At 37.0% G+C, this 19,224-nt stretch overlaps 1 protein-coding gene across 1 annotated transcript in view; it reads right to left on the reverse strand.

Moving 5' to 3' along the window:
• The window catches only part of LOC122808043, a 272,522-nt gene that overhangs the window by 167,704 nt on the left and 85,594 nt on the right, over nucleotides 1–19,224 (reverse strand). Inside the window, exon 3 of the mRNA XM_044079030.1 lies at nucleotides 15,801–16,118. Within this exon, the coding sequence (XP_043934965.1) occupies nucleotides 15,801–16,118 (318 nt within the window). The remainder of the gene's footprint in view (nucleotides 1–15,800; nucleotides 16,119–19,224) is intronic.

Raw genomic sequence — 19,224 nt, forward strand, 5'->3', positions numbered from 1 at the left:
GCATGCTTGTGGGATTCATTCTACAGCTATTTGCAGAGTGTGTAACAGCAGACAAGCTGATATGCCTGCATGTTTCTGACTCTTCCAGGCCTCAGATACTCTCAGGTATATATTTGAACAGCCTCAGGGAAAGGTACATATAACTGGGATACACCTGTGATATATTTCAAAAATTTTGCAGTTCAGACTTTGGGGGATTCAGAGCATATGTATTACTACACCTTTTCTGACATGCAAGCAGTGTCTACTCTCACTTATTGACATTTGTCATTAAGTGAGATTCCCCACCTTTCTGCCTACTGTTAGTACACTTCACAGGGAGTCAGAGGGGCACAGCTAACATTTGTTTACAAATTAGGGTCATCACTGTAGATCAGTCACTGTTGGGAGGTCTGGCCTGTGACCTATGCAAATATGCCAGTGTTTACCCTGCTCTGATACTGTGTAGGGTTTGTAAGGTGCTACTGTAACATTATTCCCTACTAGCATGGCTGATTCTCTTTTCACAGTCATGTCATGCAATTCCACAACACCTGCTGGTTAAGGCCCACAGAACAAGATTTGTTTTATGCCATTCCTATTTTCCCTTTACATTCACTCATGGTAATGCATGATATATTACTTTCAGCACTAAGTTATTGTATATCTGCTGTGGTGTAGTGGTACTTCATGCAGACGGGTGAGTCCAAGGTCCCAGGTTCGAGATTGACAAGGTTTTTTATTTTTCTGCTGAGCAGTACAAGGGCCTTGTCATACAGAGTGACTAAGGCACTTTTAAGCAGTTGTAAGCTGGTTTGCACGACGCTTAGCAATGCTTAGCTAAGCACACACAAGCTCACACTCGCGCAACCCCGCTAACTACTGCTTAAAAGTGCTTACTCCCACTAACCCCCGCACTAATTTCTTTTAAAGAAAAGAAAATGGGGAGATAAGAAAGTGGTGAAAAAGGGGGCACAAAGAGGGAAAGACAGTAGGGAAACCAGCTCAGGATGTGCAGGATGGGTGTAGGTAAGGTCCATAGCTGCCCATTTCTTTACCAGCAACAGCTGTGCATATGTTTGAAATTTGGTGTGAAATTTGAAACCTTCCACCCCTGAGAGAGGGGTGAGGACAACAAAATATGTTGTACTGCCAATTAGAATTATCAGTTTACATGTCCAGCGGACATGTGTGCAACTTGGGCAGCTATTTATGGGGCGTAATTTTTTTGTGGGAACAGATTGCCCTTTTTTTTTTTTTTTTTTCAGGTGAGAGTGGAATGCGAGGTAGAGGAAGTAGGTATATTTGGGGAGGTAGGTTGGGGAGGTAAACAGACAAGACTAACAAGACGCATACAGGGGTGGAGTTTGACACATGGGGTGGGTGAACACAATTGACGGGGAAGGATGTTTGGAAATCTCAAGCCTATGAGCCCACAGATGTAACAGTGGAACTGAGATCCCCACCCATGGGCAGTCACTACTGCACCTTCACAGCCCCGAGGGTGGCTGTGCTGAGGGCTGTGTAGGATGGGCAGGCTCAGCCAAGAGATGTGACACTCTCACCTCGAGCTGGCATAGGGGATCACTGACTGAACACTGGATCTCCCTACGCACCACAGCCCGGACCCTAGCAAGGGTGACAGGTGGCCCTCCTCCGCCCATGCTTGCACGGGGGGGATGAGCCCCATCCCCCTGCAGCCCTTCCACCCAAAGGTGGCACAAGACCAACGGAGGAGGGGAGCCCGGGCTGGGCACCAGAGCTGCTGGTGCCAGGTGCACTCGCCAACTCAGGAGGGACAGGTGGGTCCACTGGGACCGGCCTTCCCATACATTCTGTGATTAGGTGTGTTTAATTACAACATAAACAATAGCATTTCAGATTAGTTGTAACAGCATGCAGTAGTATTCCCATTAACCCAACACACCAAGGTTCCAATAGTTGAACAGCAAGCATAACACATGCATATATTGAACGACAGTGGATATTCCAACAGCATGCAGGAATGTTTGGTAGCAACAGGCCACCATGAACATGGTGTTTGAACAGGGCACATGCATCAACATCAATGCAAATATTTATAAAACAATAGGACATATGTCCCAACAAATATTTAAGATTACACATACCCATTGAGGTGTGGAATTGCATGGTTTATGCACATATGGTAGGGTGTAGAAAAAACCTTGATTAACATCTTATAATTACTTTTACTCTACACTACATTCCCAGTGACTGCAAGTGTATATCCCCTACCTGTATTATTACACTTGCCACCGTACATTAGGTTGTGTCATGGGCTTGGCTAGTTCAATATATGCCTGACCTATATCTGACATACTAACTGTCCAGGATGCAGATGTTACTGCTACATATTTCTTGTTTGCATTTATATTTATCTACATATCTGGGATGTTTTCACATAACATTTTCACTTCGATTTGTACAGAACTCTGCATTTCTTGACACACACTCACATTTCTGGTGAATAATTATATGCTACACGTGTGCCAGGTTTACTTATTCATGCCAGCCAGTAACTGACTATTGTGGACTGTATATATGTTTCACAGCTACTAGCACTTCCATCACACACTTTATATGGGACTGCATAACTCTGGGTTGCCAGCACATTTTCAAACAGTACTGTTTGTATAATGCAAGGGTACAACAACATTTCAGACTCTGTGACACAGACACACTCTGGGTTTTAGACCTTTATTAATGACATTGCACAGTTTTCCACAGGCTCACTCCTTTATTTGTTTTAACGGTGTTTATGGCAGACATGTTCAAGACATATTATACCTTTATTAATAGGTTAGAACAATCTTTTTTCAGGCTCACTCACTTATGTTATATGACATGCCTGCAGAGATATTATTCCAGACATATGTTACCTTTCTTAATGGGTTACGACACTCTTTTTCTTCCTCTCTGACATTTTTATCTGACAGGACATGCAGAGGACTTATTCAGGCAATTCTATGGCTGTTTTATTGGACTACAACACTTTCTTTCATGCTCTCTCCCATATTTTATATAACAATACATGCAGAATAATCACTAACCTGCCTGGTGGCACAGCCTTAGCAGCCTATCAGAATAGGCTTGCTGATTCGTAGCATGGTCACCTGCAGCTGTAAAGTAAATGAAGGGATATTGAGACATACCTATCCGTTATACATACTCCATTATCAATTCTTACATACTGCATTCCATGACTACATACTCAGTTGTGGGGCATTCTGCATCCCACGGGCCTCCTGTATCCACTGGTTCAGGTGGTCCTGCTTTCGTCTCTTCAGGTCTGCATGGTGGTGACGGACCTGCTCACCAGTCCAAGGAACGCCTGTGGCACTGGTGAGGTCACGAGCTAACCGGTTCCAAGCCTCTGCCTTGTACTCCATCCCTTGGAACTGGCTCTGCAGGAGTCTTGACTTGTGACGATGGACAAGGAGCCAAACCATGTATTTGGACTCATGGATGTCCTAACATTGGGCTCAGAAGCATGAACCCTCTCCTGCACCTGCCATTCTGACTGCAAATGTGAGCTACAATCAGTTATGGCAAGTATTCCCACCTATGGGGCTTAAATATGCCGCATTTCCAGCACTTTTTTGTGATTGGCCATTTTGTAAAATTCTCGGCTGACTGCAGACCTGCTTAGTAATGGTTAAACTACCATTCGTAAGTTTATGAATGTTAATAGTGGCTGCTTCTTCTAAGTTGTCATGGCTTAGTGGTTCTGTACTTTGATTATGATGTACAGGGTTCTGAGTTCGAACCTCGTCATTCTTTTATTTTAATACTGTCTAGACAGGCTAGGGGGTGTGGCTGCATTTAAGAAACTTAGCTCTACGTTGCTCCACGGTACCCTATGGTGCCCTGGTTGGCACGACACGTACGTCCGCGCAAGCACATTGAAGCACTTTTAAACTTTGGGCACCTCTATTGCGCTGGGTAAAGTGCTATTAAACTATGGGCAACTCTGTTTAGCTGGGTAAAGCGCTATTAAACTATGGGCAACTCTGTTTAGCTGGGTAAAGCGCTATCAAACTATGGGCAACTCTGTTTATCTGGGTAAAGTGCTATTAAACTATGGGCACCTCTGTTTAGCTGGGTAAAGCATTATTAAACTATGGGCACCTGTGTTTAGCTGTGTAAAGCATTGCTTAACAGCAGGCTATTATATATCTGGGTCCTTTAAAAATATTTAGTTTGTTCACTGATACATTGGCCATATCACTGCTTTTAATAAAATTTTAATCATATATGTCTAGTATTATTTCAAATACTGATTTAAATCATAAATAAGAAGGGGAGTGGTGGGACTCCAACCGTGAATGCCTTCTCTTTGTGCATACGCTCTACCATTACACCATTGCAATTTGGTGCGATTTTCATAAACATTCTTTCTTATGCTCTTCCATGTCAGAATTGCTAACTCTAGCTAAGCAATGGGCACACCCGCGCACACACACGCAAATACGGGCAGCTATATCGTGGATTTAAAAAAATATATATAATTATTTACTTTATATAAGTGTGATGGGGGTTTACAGTGTCAGGGAGTGTGGTGTTGGGTGCAAGTACATTTGAGCGAACTCGCTCTTGTATGTTGACATTATGCTTTTTAAAACCTTGCAGGGACGTGCACATTTAGACTGCTTGGCAGTCAGACACGCCCCCTGCTTTCCTACTCAGTCTGTGTAAGAGTTACGGTTGAGTCAGCATGCTCTCATGAATATTCATGGCACGCTGACATCAAACCGTTCAACTGCAGCCTCCGAGTAAGACTTATTAAGTCTTACACGGAGGATTAGTGAATCCGGGGGTTCCACTTTTCTACTAGCGCATTAATTTTTAAACAAAATATCAAACTGCTCATTGAGCATCCATGCCTTAGACCCACCTGCCCATATTTATCTTTTGACCCAGCCATCTTTTAATTGTAACCCGAACTTTTGAATTACTATGTACCTTCTTAAATAAATTTGTTAATCTTCTACCCATTTCATAAAAACCCAATACTGCCAGTGCCTTTGTATTGTTTACACTGTCATACATTTTTGAGATGCCATACATTACTAAACTCTTCTTTGTTATCTCTTAATATGCAACCACTTTCATAATTAACAATAATTCCATTATTTCTCTTTCCTTGATACTATAATATTCTTATTAACTGCATACTATTTAATAAATGTTTTATCCATTCTTACAATATTTTTTAAATACCTTTTGGCCTGTATTATGCAAAGCTATCTGTCTCTGGTTAGACAAACTGTCTTAATTCCTGTGTTCCACTTACATTTTATTATTATTTTGCAGATCTATTTACTCCATATGCTCTTCTATGTTTACAATTAAACACTCATGTAAAATAATTTTCCCAATACAACTCATATTTTTATAAAACCTGTACTCTAACCCATCATCCCCAGGTGAAGTTGTTTTATTTGTCATTGTTTATATTTTATTAAACTCTTCTTTTGTTATTTTGTTTTATAAAATCTTCACTTACTTTAATAATTGTTTGCACTAGTCAATGTCTTCTTCTTAGATATCTTTTATGTGGTGCAGAGGTTAGCATTATCACCTCACAGCAAGAGGTACTCCAGTTCAATTCTCGGCTGGGGTACTTTCTGTGTGGAGTCTGCAAGTCCTCCTTGCATTTGCGTGCATTTCCTCCAGGTACTCTGGTTTCCTTGCACATTCCAAAGAAATGTGTCTGGGGCATTTTTCTTCAGGCCTCCACTGAAACTGGGTTCTGTCCCAATCATACTTTCCCAGTAAACAAATGTTAAATAAATAATAACAAAAATTTTGCAGTGTTCATAATTTCTTCAATACCTTATATTAAATCCTCTTTCTTATTCAATAACAATGCCTTATATTAAATTCACTTTCTTCTTTTTTAAAAAATGTCTTCATTTTTCTCACAGAAATATTTTTGTCTCTTTTCCATCTCTTCCATTCTTTCCCTCTTCTTTTCATATGTTTCACTCTCATATGTTAAGCAGCAAACATTTCCTTTTACAGTAATGGTTGTGAACCAAGACTTTATACTTTTGCTTTTTTAACTATGAGTATTTCTAGCAATAAGTAATACTTCTTATTCTCAGTCTTGAATGTTATCCACCATTGCGTCAAAGATTCATGGAACTCTGACATACCCCCATGCTCTTCTCAGAATGCTTTCAACATCACCTTTATATTTATTTTATTTTTTTTCTTTATTTGTATTTGCTTACCTGAGTGAACCAATGGTCACAAAATGACCAGTTGCAGGCTCAGCCTGGGTTTCATGAGACAGTAGGAAAATAATTATCATTTACATCGAAATTAATATATATGATATACTCAAATAGTCATTGAATATTCAAAAATACTGTGTGTGTGTGTGTGTGTGTGTGTGTGTGTGTGTGTGTGTGTGTGTAGTGTGTATATATATATATATATATATATATATATATATATATATATATATATATATATATATATATATATATATAATTTATATAATGTGGACATAACAATAGGCTAATAGGAGAAGGTAGAGGCTTGGATATTTATTTATTTAATTTAACATTTGTATACTGGGAAAGTCCAACTTGGAACAAAACCAATTTTCAGAGGAGGCCCAGGGAGAAACTCTCTAGATGCATGTCTTTGAAACATGAGAGGAAACCAGTGCACCTGGAGGGAACCCATACACTTGCAGGAGGACATGCAGATTCCGTACAGAAGGCACTCCAGCAGAGAATCGAACCAGAGAACCTCTTGCTGTGAGGTGACATAACCTTTGCACCACTGTGCCATGGATTAAAAAAAGAGAAAAGAAAGAGAGAGATAAAGAAGAGAAGAAGGACATGATGTGGTTTAGAGTAGGATTAGATCCTTTATTTCTTCTGATTCAGATATTTGCCATGTTAACCTTTTTATACCTTGCCCACTTTTATTATTTTCATCTCCTGACACATGATCCAAAAATTGCCATATATGTGCTTATATTTATATCTCTTAAAGTACTGAATATAGAAAATAATCAATTTTAGTTTGATAATCCCTTATCATACCAAAACATCCAAAATGATATAACAGCAACTCTTCCTGCTTTATCATTTCTGGACATTTCTTAACATTCTGTCCCACCTAATCTTTCTCTTTTCATAATTAGCATTGAAAGTCTTTGACTACTATCTCTGTGCCCACACAAACATATTTTTATTTTATCTTTCAGTCCCAGCTCCACAGCACAATGATATGGAGCCCTGACTATGACCCAGATGACTCAAGTTTGATTAGCATTGGAGTAGATGCTGGTGGAGATGATGTAGGGTGGATGGGAGTAAAGAGACTATGCCAGCTCACCTATTCTCAGTGAGAAGGTGGTCCTCTGGTCTGCTGCAATGCTAGAGCCTGTCAAGAATGGGAGATCTACACAGAATGGATAGACTAAGGATGTGTGCCTGGCTTCTCCCAAGCTGCTTCAGCAGTTGTTCTGTGAGTGGACATAGCTTCCTGGGGAGAATGTGTTTGGAAATGTACACACCCTGTATTGAGAACCCTTGTGTGTGTATATATATCAGCCACCAAGGAATGGGAAGTTATGCTTGCAAATCAAAATTCCTGGAGGCTGCATAAATGATGGCCTCCCATGGCAAGCTCTCATCCCTCCAGTGAAGTGGGAAAAGAGTGGGAAAACTATCTATGATGTGCGATGGGATATGATGGTTGGTAGAGAGATAAATACAGAAAATAAACAAATAAATGATTTGTTTCTCTCTACTCTTGATGTGGGCACATAAAATCATAGGATCATAGGAGGTTACTAGACTAATGCCCCCAGGGCCCTTACAAGCCTAGCCAAGTTCAAACCATGTTTCCAATGGTGTCTAGTTCAAGCAGACGCTAAAATTAGTACCTATTGCCCCTGTAGAGGAGGGACACAGGTGGAACCCCCAGGGCAAATTTCTGGTTACCCATCCAGTCATCCAAATTGTGCTTAAATAGTGCCAATTAGGGGCTGTGTTTAACATGAATATGAAGCTTGTTCCAAAGGTGGGGCAAACTCTGTGAGACAAATCCGTCTCTCCAGCAAGTTCTGTTGATGTCACATACTATGTTAAGGTCCTTTGAGCAGGTGACTTGTGTGCCATTTGACTTGCGAATGTGCAGCATTTCCATCAAAGTTGGGTCACATATTGCTCTATATGCAAGACACAGGTCACCTCTGAGCAGTCTGTATGACACAGAGTAAAGTGGTAATGATTTCAGTCTGTCCACCTAAGACAGATCTTGAAGACCCTGAATTATCTTCATAAGGAACCTTTGTGGTCTCTCCAGTTGCTGCAAGTGTTTGGAAAGTAACATACCAAAGGGAGCATTGTACTCTATTACTGGTCTGATAAGGGAAGAGTACAGGGGGTTATAACATCTTTTTTTCTGGAAGCAATGCCCTTACATATGAGATGAACAAAATAAAATGCCCTTCTAGATATGGTGATCGAAGTTAAGTTTGCTGTCAACCTGTGTGCCCAGATGTCTCACCACTGACTGTTTGCTTAGGGTATTGCTATTTATGTGGTAGTTTGCAGGAAGATCACCCTTGCCAAAGGGAACAATAATGCATTTTTTACGTTAAAGTTTAAGACCATGATTTTGGCAACAATCATTAGTCTGCATAAGACCTTCTTGCAGGATGTTGACATCACCAGGGTTTCTAATGATCACTCCCAATTTGAAGTAATCAGCAAACTGCTATTGATCTTTAGTGGGCTTCGCTTTGTTCTCAGATCTACTATTAATGTATTTCCTATTTTTATTGTGACAACATGCAGAATCCTAATATCCTAATGTACTTCTTTTTAGTGGCATAAACACTTCACATTCTTCTGGTCCAAAATTTCAGATTATATCCTTCCCCCAAAATTACTTGAAATTGTTTTTTTTTTTTGTTTGCTTGTTTATCTTTTTGTTGCAATAATCAGTCCTGAATCCAATAAACATGTTATATTCTGTGTATGCTTTCAAATCACTTTAAAATTGCCAATCTCTTTAAATAATTCTTAAAGACATTCATATATCATGTTACAATGAATTATCCTTTACCTTTTACAAACCTTTTTCCTTGCTTTTTTCCCTTTTCTTTCTTTATATTTTTCCTATATTTTTCTCAGCTCTTTCCTCTTTAGTCTCTGTCAGTATTTTTCTGTTACCTTCTTCAGTTTTTAATACTTTATATCTATTTTCATCCAATAAATTGACATTATTTGTTTTGAAACAATACTACAGTATTGTTAAGCTCCCCATCACCTAATTTTTTCATTTATTCTTCAATTTCATTTTCTGATAATACTTTGTTCTTGCTTTTCTTTTTGTGTACTCAGACTACTTGCTTTTTTTATTACAAATATTTCATGTTATCAGTTCCATTACTTTTATTTTGTCTGTGAAAGTAGCCAAACTAAAGTTGACTGACTTCCTGTTTTCTATACACCATTATGCCCTTTGCCTTATTGTGACTCTTTTCACCACATTATACATAGCTTTGTTGGGGACAATCTATCACAAGATGTTGAAATAACAACACTTTGGTTGACTGCAGTATCTTAATAGCCTCTGCTGCCATTAATAACATTTGGAAAATGACACAAAAGTAACCCTTTCACATATAGAGACCCACATTTCTTATCTACCGGTCCATATGTTCCTTTCATCAAGACTTCTTGCTATCATACACAGCAGTGCAAGAGTCCAAGAAAAACTTCTGCACATCTTCTAACTTAATGTCTTCAGCTCTAAAATGTAAATATGTTTTCAATTTGTTTTGCAAATTGAAGTCATTGATTACAAAATTACACCATGACATGCAATCTTTTTTCTGCCAGTCTATCATCAACTTTGTAATAAACTGAAGTGCTTCAAATGTAACATCTACCAACTTTGTTTTATTTATATCTATCATGGTAAGGCTATGCTGCACATTAAAGCCTGGTGATTTAATAGAATGACCCCAGATAGTATATCTATATTTATTTCATTCTTTGCATTGATCTTATCAAAGGATGCTTCTTTAAAGCAGTATTTCTAGCAGGCAAAAATTGTTTCTCCTGCACATCATCTGCATACCTCTGTGTTCTTTCTTTTAGTAGCTACTACATTCCCAGACATCTCTATCATATAGTGCAGATATTCTCCTTCAAGACCTTGGCATCTCAAATGCATTCTTGTCCTTTTGCTACTGCACCATCTATAATCTGATTGGTAGCTTCACCTTGTGCCACTGCCACTTCAAACATCTCACTCCAGGACAGAGGTGCATCATCTGCAGGCTTGTCTTTATTAATAATTTCTTCCAATATTCATTCAAATCTCCCGTTTGCAACATAATTATTAGAACGGCATCATTAGGATTTCCTCCTTCTGCCAGACTACTGGTAACAATGTTCTAATCCCACAAGCAAGCAGTAATTCTCTCTTCCACCATTAGTTTTGTGTATCGTCATTATTCTTCCCCCACTCAACAAGCATTAATGAAATGTCTCTTATATAATGGCCAAAATGCCCCTAATTTGTAGTTGTTATGAGTACTACCATGGACCTTCTCTGTAAATTGGCCATGTTTAGTGTGATCAAGCCAATCAACAAAAGTAAGTAACTACATAAATAAATAAATTGGATAATTGTAACTGGACCCCACAGAATAGTAGACTTGAATGTGGAAATATGAGAGGCTGTATAATAAGTAATAGGTTTGTGGAACATCAGAGTATTTCCCCTACTATGAGCTACACCAGTCTGAGTGTAATTAGATGTAAGTAGCAAGGATCAGTGCAGGCCAGCAAGTTAGATGTGAAGGGGGTGAAACTGGCAAGGAAATGCTTTAAAGGTGTAATAGTGCACTTCAGAATTTGGTATTTGTCTGAAATTCAGTTTATTTTTTTAAAGTGTTTAGATCTGCAAAATCAAATTGTGTACCTCTGACAGGGGACCCAGCTACAGACCTAAAGTAGTTTACAATGTTAGTCTGTTAAAGTTTGAGTGACGTTATCAGAGTATACCAGGAACACTACTATTTTCAGATAAGCAGTAGGGTTTGTATTTCCCTATAATAATTAGGTTTTCCTACTTTAATAGTTGTTTCTGCTGTGCATCTATGCTGCAAGTAGACTGAATTGGCAAAAGGTAGTTTATTTTTCCATGATAATCAGGCTTTACCTCTTTATGCTACCAGTTTATTTAAAAGAAAAAAAACAGCAAGGGATCCATAAAAGGTTTTGCTCCACCTTAATGCAGCAAGTTGAAAAACCCTATTAAGAGGCTAAAAAACAAAAACAATGCCAGAACATGAAACAACACAAGTAACAGTAAATGAGTCAATTAACCTATGATAGAATAAGCTCCATGGGGTATACAAAGTTAATGCATAAGGTTTTATAGTTTTCAAATTCAGACTATTCTTTGTCTCCGTTATTTCTAGCAGTCTCTTCCTATAATAAAACATATATCTACGACTGCTAGCTATAAATGTTGTACATTCCCATTATGATATGCCCATGCATGATTAGCCATTTCATTTTTCACTTCATATTATAACAGTCATTCAGATGTTCCATTATTCTAAATTTTGCTGAATTAATAGTTTTCACAATATAAATAAGAGACCATTAGCAAACTATGACATAAACAGCCATATTAGATACACAAGTCAAATAAAGTCTAATCCAAAAGTCAGCAGGAGTTCTTAAATAGAAGTGTTTACATTTGCATAAAACAATTAGGTGTTTCTATTTTAATGGTTATTTCTGCTGTAGATCTATGTCACAAGTAAACTTAATGGGAAAAAGTAGTTTCCTTTAAACTGATAATCGGGCTTTAGCTTTGTACGCTACCGGTTTATGCCTGTGGATATCCAAAGGTCCTTGTGTTCCCTATGTTTCATTGCTTTTATTAGGTACACATGACTTTGAATATTCATGAGGCTGCTAAAAATGATTATGTAAGATTGTTCTATATTGTGTTAATTATAAAAGTATGACCAATCAGAATTAATTAGACTAAGAAAAGGTTAATCATCTTTAATGTCTGGTAAAATACAAGAATTATTTTAAAGTGGATTTACGTGTTACTTTTTTTTCTTTTTGAGGTGATTACTAACCATATATTTAACCCTGCCCTTATTGTCCTTTTCCTTATAACAACTTTGAGGTTATGAAACTCATGGTGGACTATGCTTCTCCTTTTCGTCCTTCATCTGCTCCCCTCGCTTTCTATTTTCATTCAGTCCACTCTTCTTCTTCTATATTCCTTCTCTGATATCTATCGCCACACTCCCCTTTACTTTCTTAACATATCATTCCTAAATAGCTATATCGCATGATTACTGTTGCATCCTCCTCTTATCTTTAGCCCCTGTCTCTCTACTCACATGTTAATATATTATTGCATTACAATGGAAGATTATGACTTCAGACAGGAAGTAAGCTGCTACTGTAAATTAATACAGATGAAAACCTAATGTGAAATTATAATATATTCATGTAAAATGATAATGTTTTCATAGCCATGTATATAGTAAAACACAGATATGTAACACATATAGGTTCTTAGATTCATAGGTAAGTACTAGGCTAGCTGTTCTTAAAGGCCATTTTAAGCCTAGCCAATATCCCTTTTTGTTCTCAAAATAACTTATCCCATTTCATCTTATCGACCCAGTGGTTAATAACCATATATTACCCCAATGCGAATAATTGTGATCATACCATAGATAATTTGAGGGGACCCATGCATGGGATAAAGCATTTAGGAGCTCATCTGTCCATTAATAGTAAAGGGTGCAGTCCTGGACTAACTTTTCTGTTTCCCACCTATAGATCTAAGTTACACTTGAAAATTGACAGGGATGAACTTTTTTTAATGTGGATGGGGAGTCTGTTCTATAGCAGTGGTATCCTTTGCAAAATATATCTGTCCCTCCAAACCATTCTATTGATGTTGCAGAAGGAGTTTAGATCCCTAGACTGTATTTCTGATGTTATTTGTCTTGCTGATGTGTAGTAAATCCATCAGTAATGGGCCAGAGGATGTCTTGTATGCCAGGCACAGGTCACCTCTTAGCAGTCAGTAGGATACAGAGTATAGTGATAGAAGTTTCAATCAGTCTATGTAGGGCATGTTGTTTAAGCCTTGTATCCTTTTAGTAAGGCATATCTGTGGGTCTTCAAGTTGTTGCATGTGTTTGAATAGATACATGTCAAAGAGGGTATTATATTCAATGACGATCCTAATGATGGCTGAGTAAAAGGGAAATATGACATCCCTCAATCTAAACACAATCTCTTTGATTAAAAGCTGTGCATTATAAATGGACTTGAGGTGATTACTAACCATGTAACTGGAGCACACAGAATGGTAGATCCTAATGATGGCTGAGTAAAATGGACATATGTTGGTCATAAGTTATGTAGAATGTAGAATACATAAAGTAGACAAGGTGAATTATAATTAATTATTAATAGTAAATCATTCAATGTTGTCTTTATACTGGTAGCAGCAATTTAGTGTGGTTAAGTAAAAGAAAGTTGAAGTAATCAGCCATAGGACATCAAAGAGATGAAGAACCTATTCTTATATGAATGCCAGGAGTGTAAATCTGATGTTTGTAAGATGAAGAATGCGGATATCTGCTTATTTTGTTTGAACGGTGATTGAGTATTTGTTCTGAATGATCCTCTGTTGGGTATAGAATATGTATGCTGTCCTGATAAATATGTGTGCTTATGTTTCGTGAAAGTTGAGTGGATGCTAGGATGGGTGTAGTATGTGTTTAATGTTTAAGAAATGCAAACATTGCCATACCATTTCATCCATGGAAGATACTTTGGAACTTATACTTAAATGTAGACATTCTGGAGGGCATAGCCCTCACTTCAGGTATAGAGAGCAATCATTTAGGTATAAATTTCTTAATATACAAGATTGTGTGTGTACCATTCCTGTCACTGTCCTTAACTCTCCATTTCTCTTCCTATTTCTGTAATACCAAGTTGCCTCAGACTACTTCCAAAAAAGTTGGTAGACTCATTTCACTGCCAGATCACTTTAAACACCGCTGTATATTGATAAGAGGGTTAATTGCCTATCAGTTACAGCTACAACAACACCATTATTGGCGTATTTAATCAGAAGCTCTTGCACCTAGAATATTTCCAAATTCTTGCATGTAAATTAGATATACAATCATTCCTCTACTCATTAAGGTCTTAGTATCACCATAGCTGTTGGAGAAAAGACGTTTTCCAAGATTATTATAGCTACCTGGAGACAGTTACCTGAGCACTTAGACATGACCAGTACTGCTACAGATTTCAACAGAAGCTGAGCATTTCCTTACGTGCTGAATATGAAAGCCATTGCCTTATAGCTGGTATGCCTTATAAAATATTGCTTATTATGCTGCTGTTAAACTTGCATGACTAAAGTGATTTTTATTCCTTTATGCCTCTTGTGCATTCCCTGTATTCAACATTGTAATTCCGTCTTCACATTTTTTTGGCTGAGTATTTTGCCACTTAACATGTCATTGCTGATGTAATGCTTGTAACTGCATATCAATTCTGTTTTCTGCCTGCCTAGCTCTTTTAAAAGGGGATTTGTTAAAATTTCAGTGGAAAACATATGTGATCACAGGTCAAACTGAATGTTCTAATGTGGAAATAATATATAATAAGACAAAGGTTGCATTATTCTGGGATATCCCCCTTCTGCAAGCCACAGCAGTCACAGATTTATAACCACATGGGGTGCAAGGAATGTAGAGGTCGAGGTCCCTTAAAAATCCTTCAAAGTGCACCAGTGAGTATTAACATTTGCACTATTTGTGGATGAATCTATTTTTAATTTTGAAGTTTTGAGCTCACAGAACTGGGTTCACATATCTAATAAGGAGATGTTAATCTCTCAGGTGTATATTTGCCTTTGTATTGTCAAGTTTTGTACAGTTTGGTTATTTCGCCTACCTTGCCCATTTTTGGTTATGCATCACCATGTAGCATAAGCTGACTGTACTGACTGTATCTGGCTAAAAATGTTCAAGGAAACAGGCAAACAAATATATGTACTTGGCTGTATGTATATGTATTAGTGTCTGGTATGAGTGCATGTCTATGTTTGCCGGGTTATGGAAGGTTGTTAGGCATTTGTAGTATATAGCCACTGAAATCATCAACTAGTAAATACAATGATAATTAGAAAGTGTGAAAACAATGGCAATTAGAATGTGTGAGCACAATAGCAATTAGAATGTGTGAGCACAATGGCAATTAGAATGTGTGAGTACAATGGTAATTAGAATGTGTGAGCAATATGGTAATTAGAATGTGTGAGTACAATGAGAATTATAATGTATAAGCACAATGGTGATTAGAATGTGTGACTACAATGGCAATTAGACTGTGTGAGTACAATAAAGACATAACGGAGGAAATGAATTCGAACAATATGTCTTAGCAATGATATAAGTCTGGTCTGTGAGGGGAGGTAAGGTTTTGTGATAGCACAGAGCTGATAAATATGAGTATGAAAACTAAATATAGATTCCATCAAAATGGCAGGATATATAAAAGTGCATTCTGCCTCAGAACACTTCACCATTTTGTTAAAGATGCATACTTATCCATTTATATTTAACTTTAATATTATTGATGCATAATTTTGGACCACTATTATCTTGTATCACTCATGACAAGTTTAGTGAAGAATGGCTAGGTTTGCAGAAATATTCCCTTAAAACATACATGCATGATTCTTACCATTCTGTTTGCTTATGGTTTCAGTCATAAGATGCTCAGATCCTTGTTTCACAGCACAATTGCAGGGTGTTCCATTCTTCCATGCCTCAGCTGTTATCTCCGTTGAGGTACTGATACAGAACTCATCATCAATATTTGTAAATTCAGAGCTGTTTAGTCCATCCCTGATATCCCCAGAAATATTCCAGAAGACCGAAAGCTCACCAGAAGGAGGGTTACATACCAGACAAAGTAGAGCTACTGAACTGTTAGATGAATGTTCATCAAAGATGATATCAATATGCATGTTGTCTGTTGCTCTTCCCTCTGTCGTTATATCTGTCAGCAAAGTAGAAAAATAATAATTTCAGAGAGCCCGACATTTGCAATTAAACCTCTGCTTTTGTTTGATCATACAAAAGAAAACTTTGCATGATTAACAGTGCTTTCTGCCAGCATTGATTTCACTGATACTTAAAGTATGACATAATCAAGAGATCAAGAGTAGAAAAACAAATTTTCTAATCCTGTCATTTTTTTCTGTCAAAATTATCAGAACATTTTCAGTACATTAACAGATAAATATAGTAATCCACATATGGAGTAAAATGATCCCTATCACAAGAGCAAGACACAAAATGATGAGCCATGAGAGCTCAAAAAATACACTGTAATAAAAAAAATCAATGAATTTCAAACCTCTCCGTTAGATGCATGCCTAGATGGGATTCAACCCAATTTATTTCCCATATGGATTCCCTTATATATGGATTCCCTTCACAAGCTTGAAGTTTCAAAACTTTGAACTGCAAATATATGAGATCATAAAATTGAAGTTTTGAAACTTCCAAGGTTTTGAACAGCAATCAGCGTACAGCGCATAGCAGGAAATTTACTGTTTTTCTCACTGTGAGTAACTATATTTATTTAGCAGGGGATGTGAGGGTACAGGGGGCTTGCCTCCCAGCAAAAACGTAAAAAAAAAGTTTTTATTTTTTTTTATTGCAATTTCAGAGTTTCAAAACTTAGATCTTATGATCTCAACCATTTGCAGTTTGAAGTTTGCAGTTTGAAGTTTTGAAACTTCAAGCATACTGATATATATATATATATATAGAGAGAGACCATATGATTGACATTTGAAATGTCAAACATGTAAAAGACAAAAAACAACAAACACTTACCTTAATACTGCTAGCATAGGGGCAAGCCCCCCCGTAATTTAAATATACCAACTCCAAGATCACACAACAGTGCAATATATGGAAATCTTTCCATTCCGCACTGTACAGAAATGCTGGCTCTGCATGGTCGGCATTTCAAATGTCGATCATATTGTCTCGGCCATATGGTCTTCAACATTTTGGAATGTCGACCATGTAAAGGGGACCCATACACATATAGATATATATATATATATATATATATATATATATATATATATATATATACACACATTTATATATATATATATATATATATATATATATATATATATATAGGGATTCACTTCAGAACCTTGAATGATCACAAGCCTGAAATGCATAAGCCGGAAGACGAAAAGCCTAAAATTTCATAAGCCTGAAAACTCAAAAGCCTGAATCCCATAAGACTGAAAACAGATAGGATACATATACTGACTGAAGACAACACAAAACAGATTATATTCCACCAAATATAAGCAGCATATATATATATATAAGTGGGGGTTCAGTCTAGGAGTCAGTTATTGCAGGATAAAGTACAAACTAATACTACAGAAGATCATATTAGGTTTATTACTAAGTATGTGTCGAATACTTTCAAGTATTTCATATATATATATATATATATATATATATATATATATAAGCAGGAGATCAGTCTAGGAGTCAGTTATTGCAGCATAAAGTACAAACTAATACTACAGAAGATCATATTAGGTTTATTACTTAGTATGGGTCTAATACTTTCAAGTATTTCATATATATATATATATATATATATATATATATATATATATGCAGGAGATCAGTCTAGGAGTCAGTTATTGCAGCATAAAGTACAAACTAATACTACAGAAGATCATATTAGGTTTATTACTTAGTATGGGTCTAATACTTTCAAGATTAGACAAATTATAGCAAAACATTGGCACATATTGAAATCAGATCCATATTTTGACACATTGTTAGGAAATGATTGTAGTTTTGGTTTCAGAAGAGGGAGAAATATAGGAGAACATTTGTCAGGTTTCAAAAAAGGATATGTTAAGCAAGATAAAATAAACCCAATAGCAGTAGGGAGTACCCATTGTGGGCATTGTATATACTGTAAACGTATATCTAAGACCAAATCATTTACTTCTGTTAACACACCAAAAGTGTATGATATCCACCATTTGATTACATGTGCAACACAATGGGTAGTCTATATGGCAGTATGCCAGTGTGGCTTCTTCTATATAGGGCAAACATCTCTTAGTTTTAAACAGCGTATTGCTTTACACGAGTGACATAAATTGTCGACAGAACAGAAGTGCATTATTTAAACACATATTGGTACACCCTAAAGCACATTTTGTTTTTTTTGGGAATAGATTAGGTGGCAGGTGACAACTTATCAATTATACATAAACACAACATTCTTATGCAAAAAGAAAGACAATGGATAGTTAATTTGGGAGCCCTATTTAAACCTGGGCAGAATGATCAGTGGTGATCAACATTCTAATTTAAAGAAAAATATTTTTTGTGTATAAAATGTAACTTCCTTTTCATAGGGATAATGAGGGTAAAAAATCCATTTCATATGTTGTATTATGTGTAAAAAATGTCGCTTTACTAATTCCTTTTATGTGGAATCTGTGTATTTATGACATACAGTTGATGGTTGCTTTAAGTGAATGTGTATAAAGAAGGGGGAGGGCACTTCCAAATACATACACTGATGATGCGAAGGCGAAACCTGGTTTGCTGGTGAGATGACTTGGCCTGTCAGCCATTAAGGTTAAGCTTTGCATCTATTCCTGGACTTTCAGTGTTTTTCTTCCAGTATGGTGTTTTTGGTGCTAGTTTTATCTTGAGTAGTGTTTATTGCTGGTAAGCCGGGCACATTATCACCGAGCACCGTGTTTGGTGTGTGTGTGTGTGTGTGTGTGTGTGTGTGTGTGTGTGTGTGTGTGTGTGTGTGTGTATATATATATATATATATATATATATATATATATATATATATATATATATACCCCTTTCAGATGGTCGAACTTTTAAAAACTCGACTTTTATATGGTCGAGACCATATGATCAAACTTTTAAAAGTTCGAACGGTCTGAATGGGGATCTTCCATAAAGCGGGGAACAAGAAGATTTCCCTTTACCGCAATGCAGTGCGATCTCTGAATTGGTATATTTAAATAGCAGGGGGTGTGGGGGGGTGCATGTGATGTAGACCCATATATATATAT

This window comes from Protopterus annectens, chromosome 8.part0 (assembly GCF_019279795.1).
Source record: "Protopterus annectens isolate FY-2018-M chromosome 8.part0, PAN1.0, whole genome shotgun sequence".
NCBI classification, from domain to species: Eukaryota; Metazoa; Chordata; order Ceratodontiformes; family Protopteridae; genus Protopterus; species Protopterus annectens.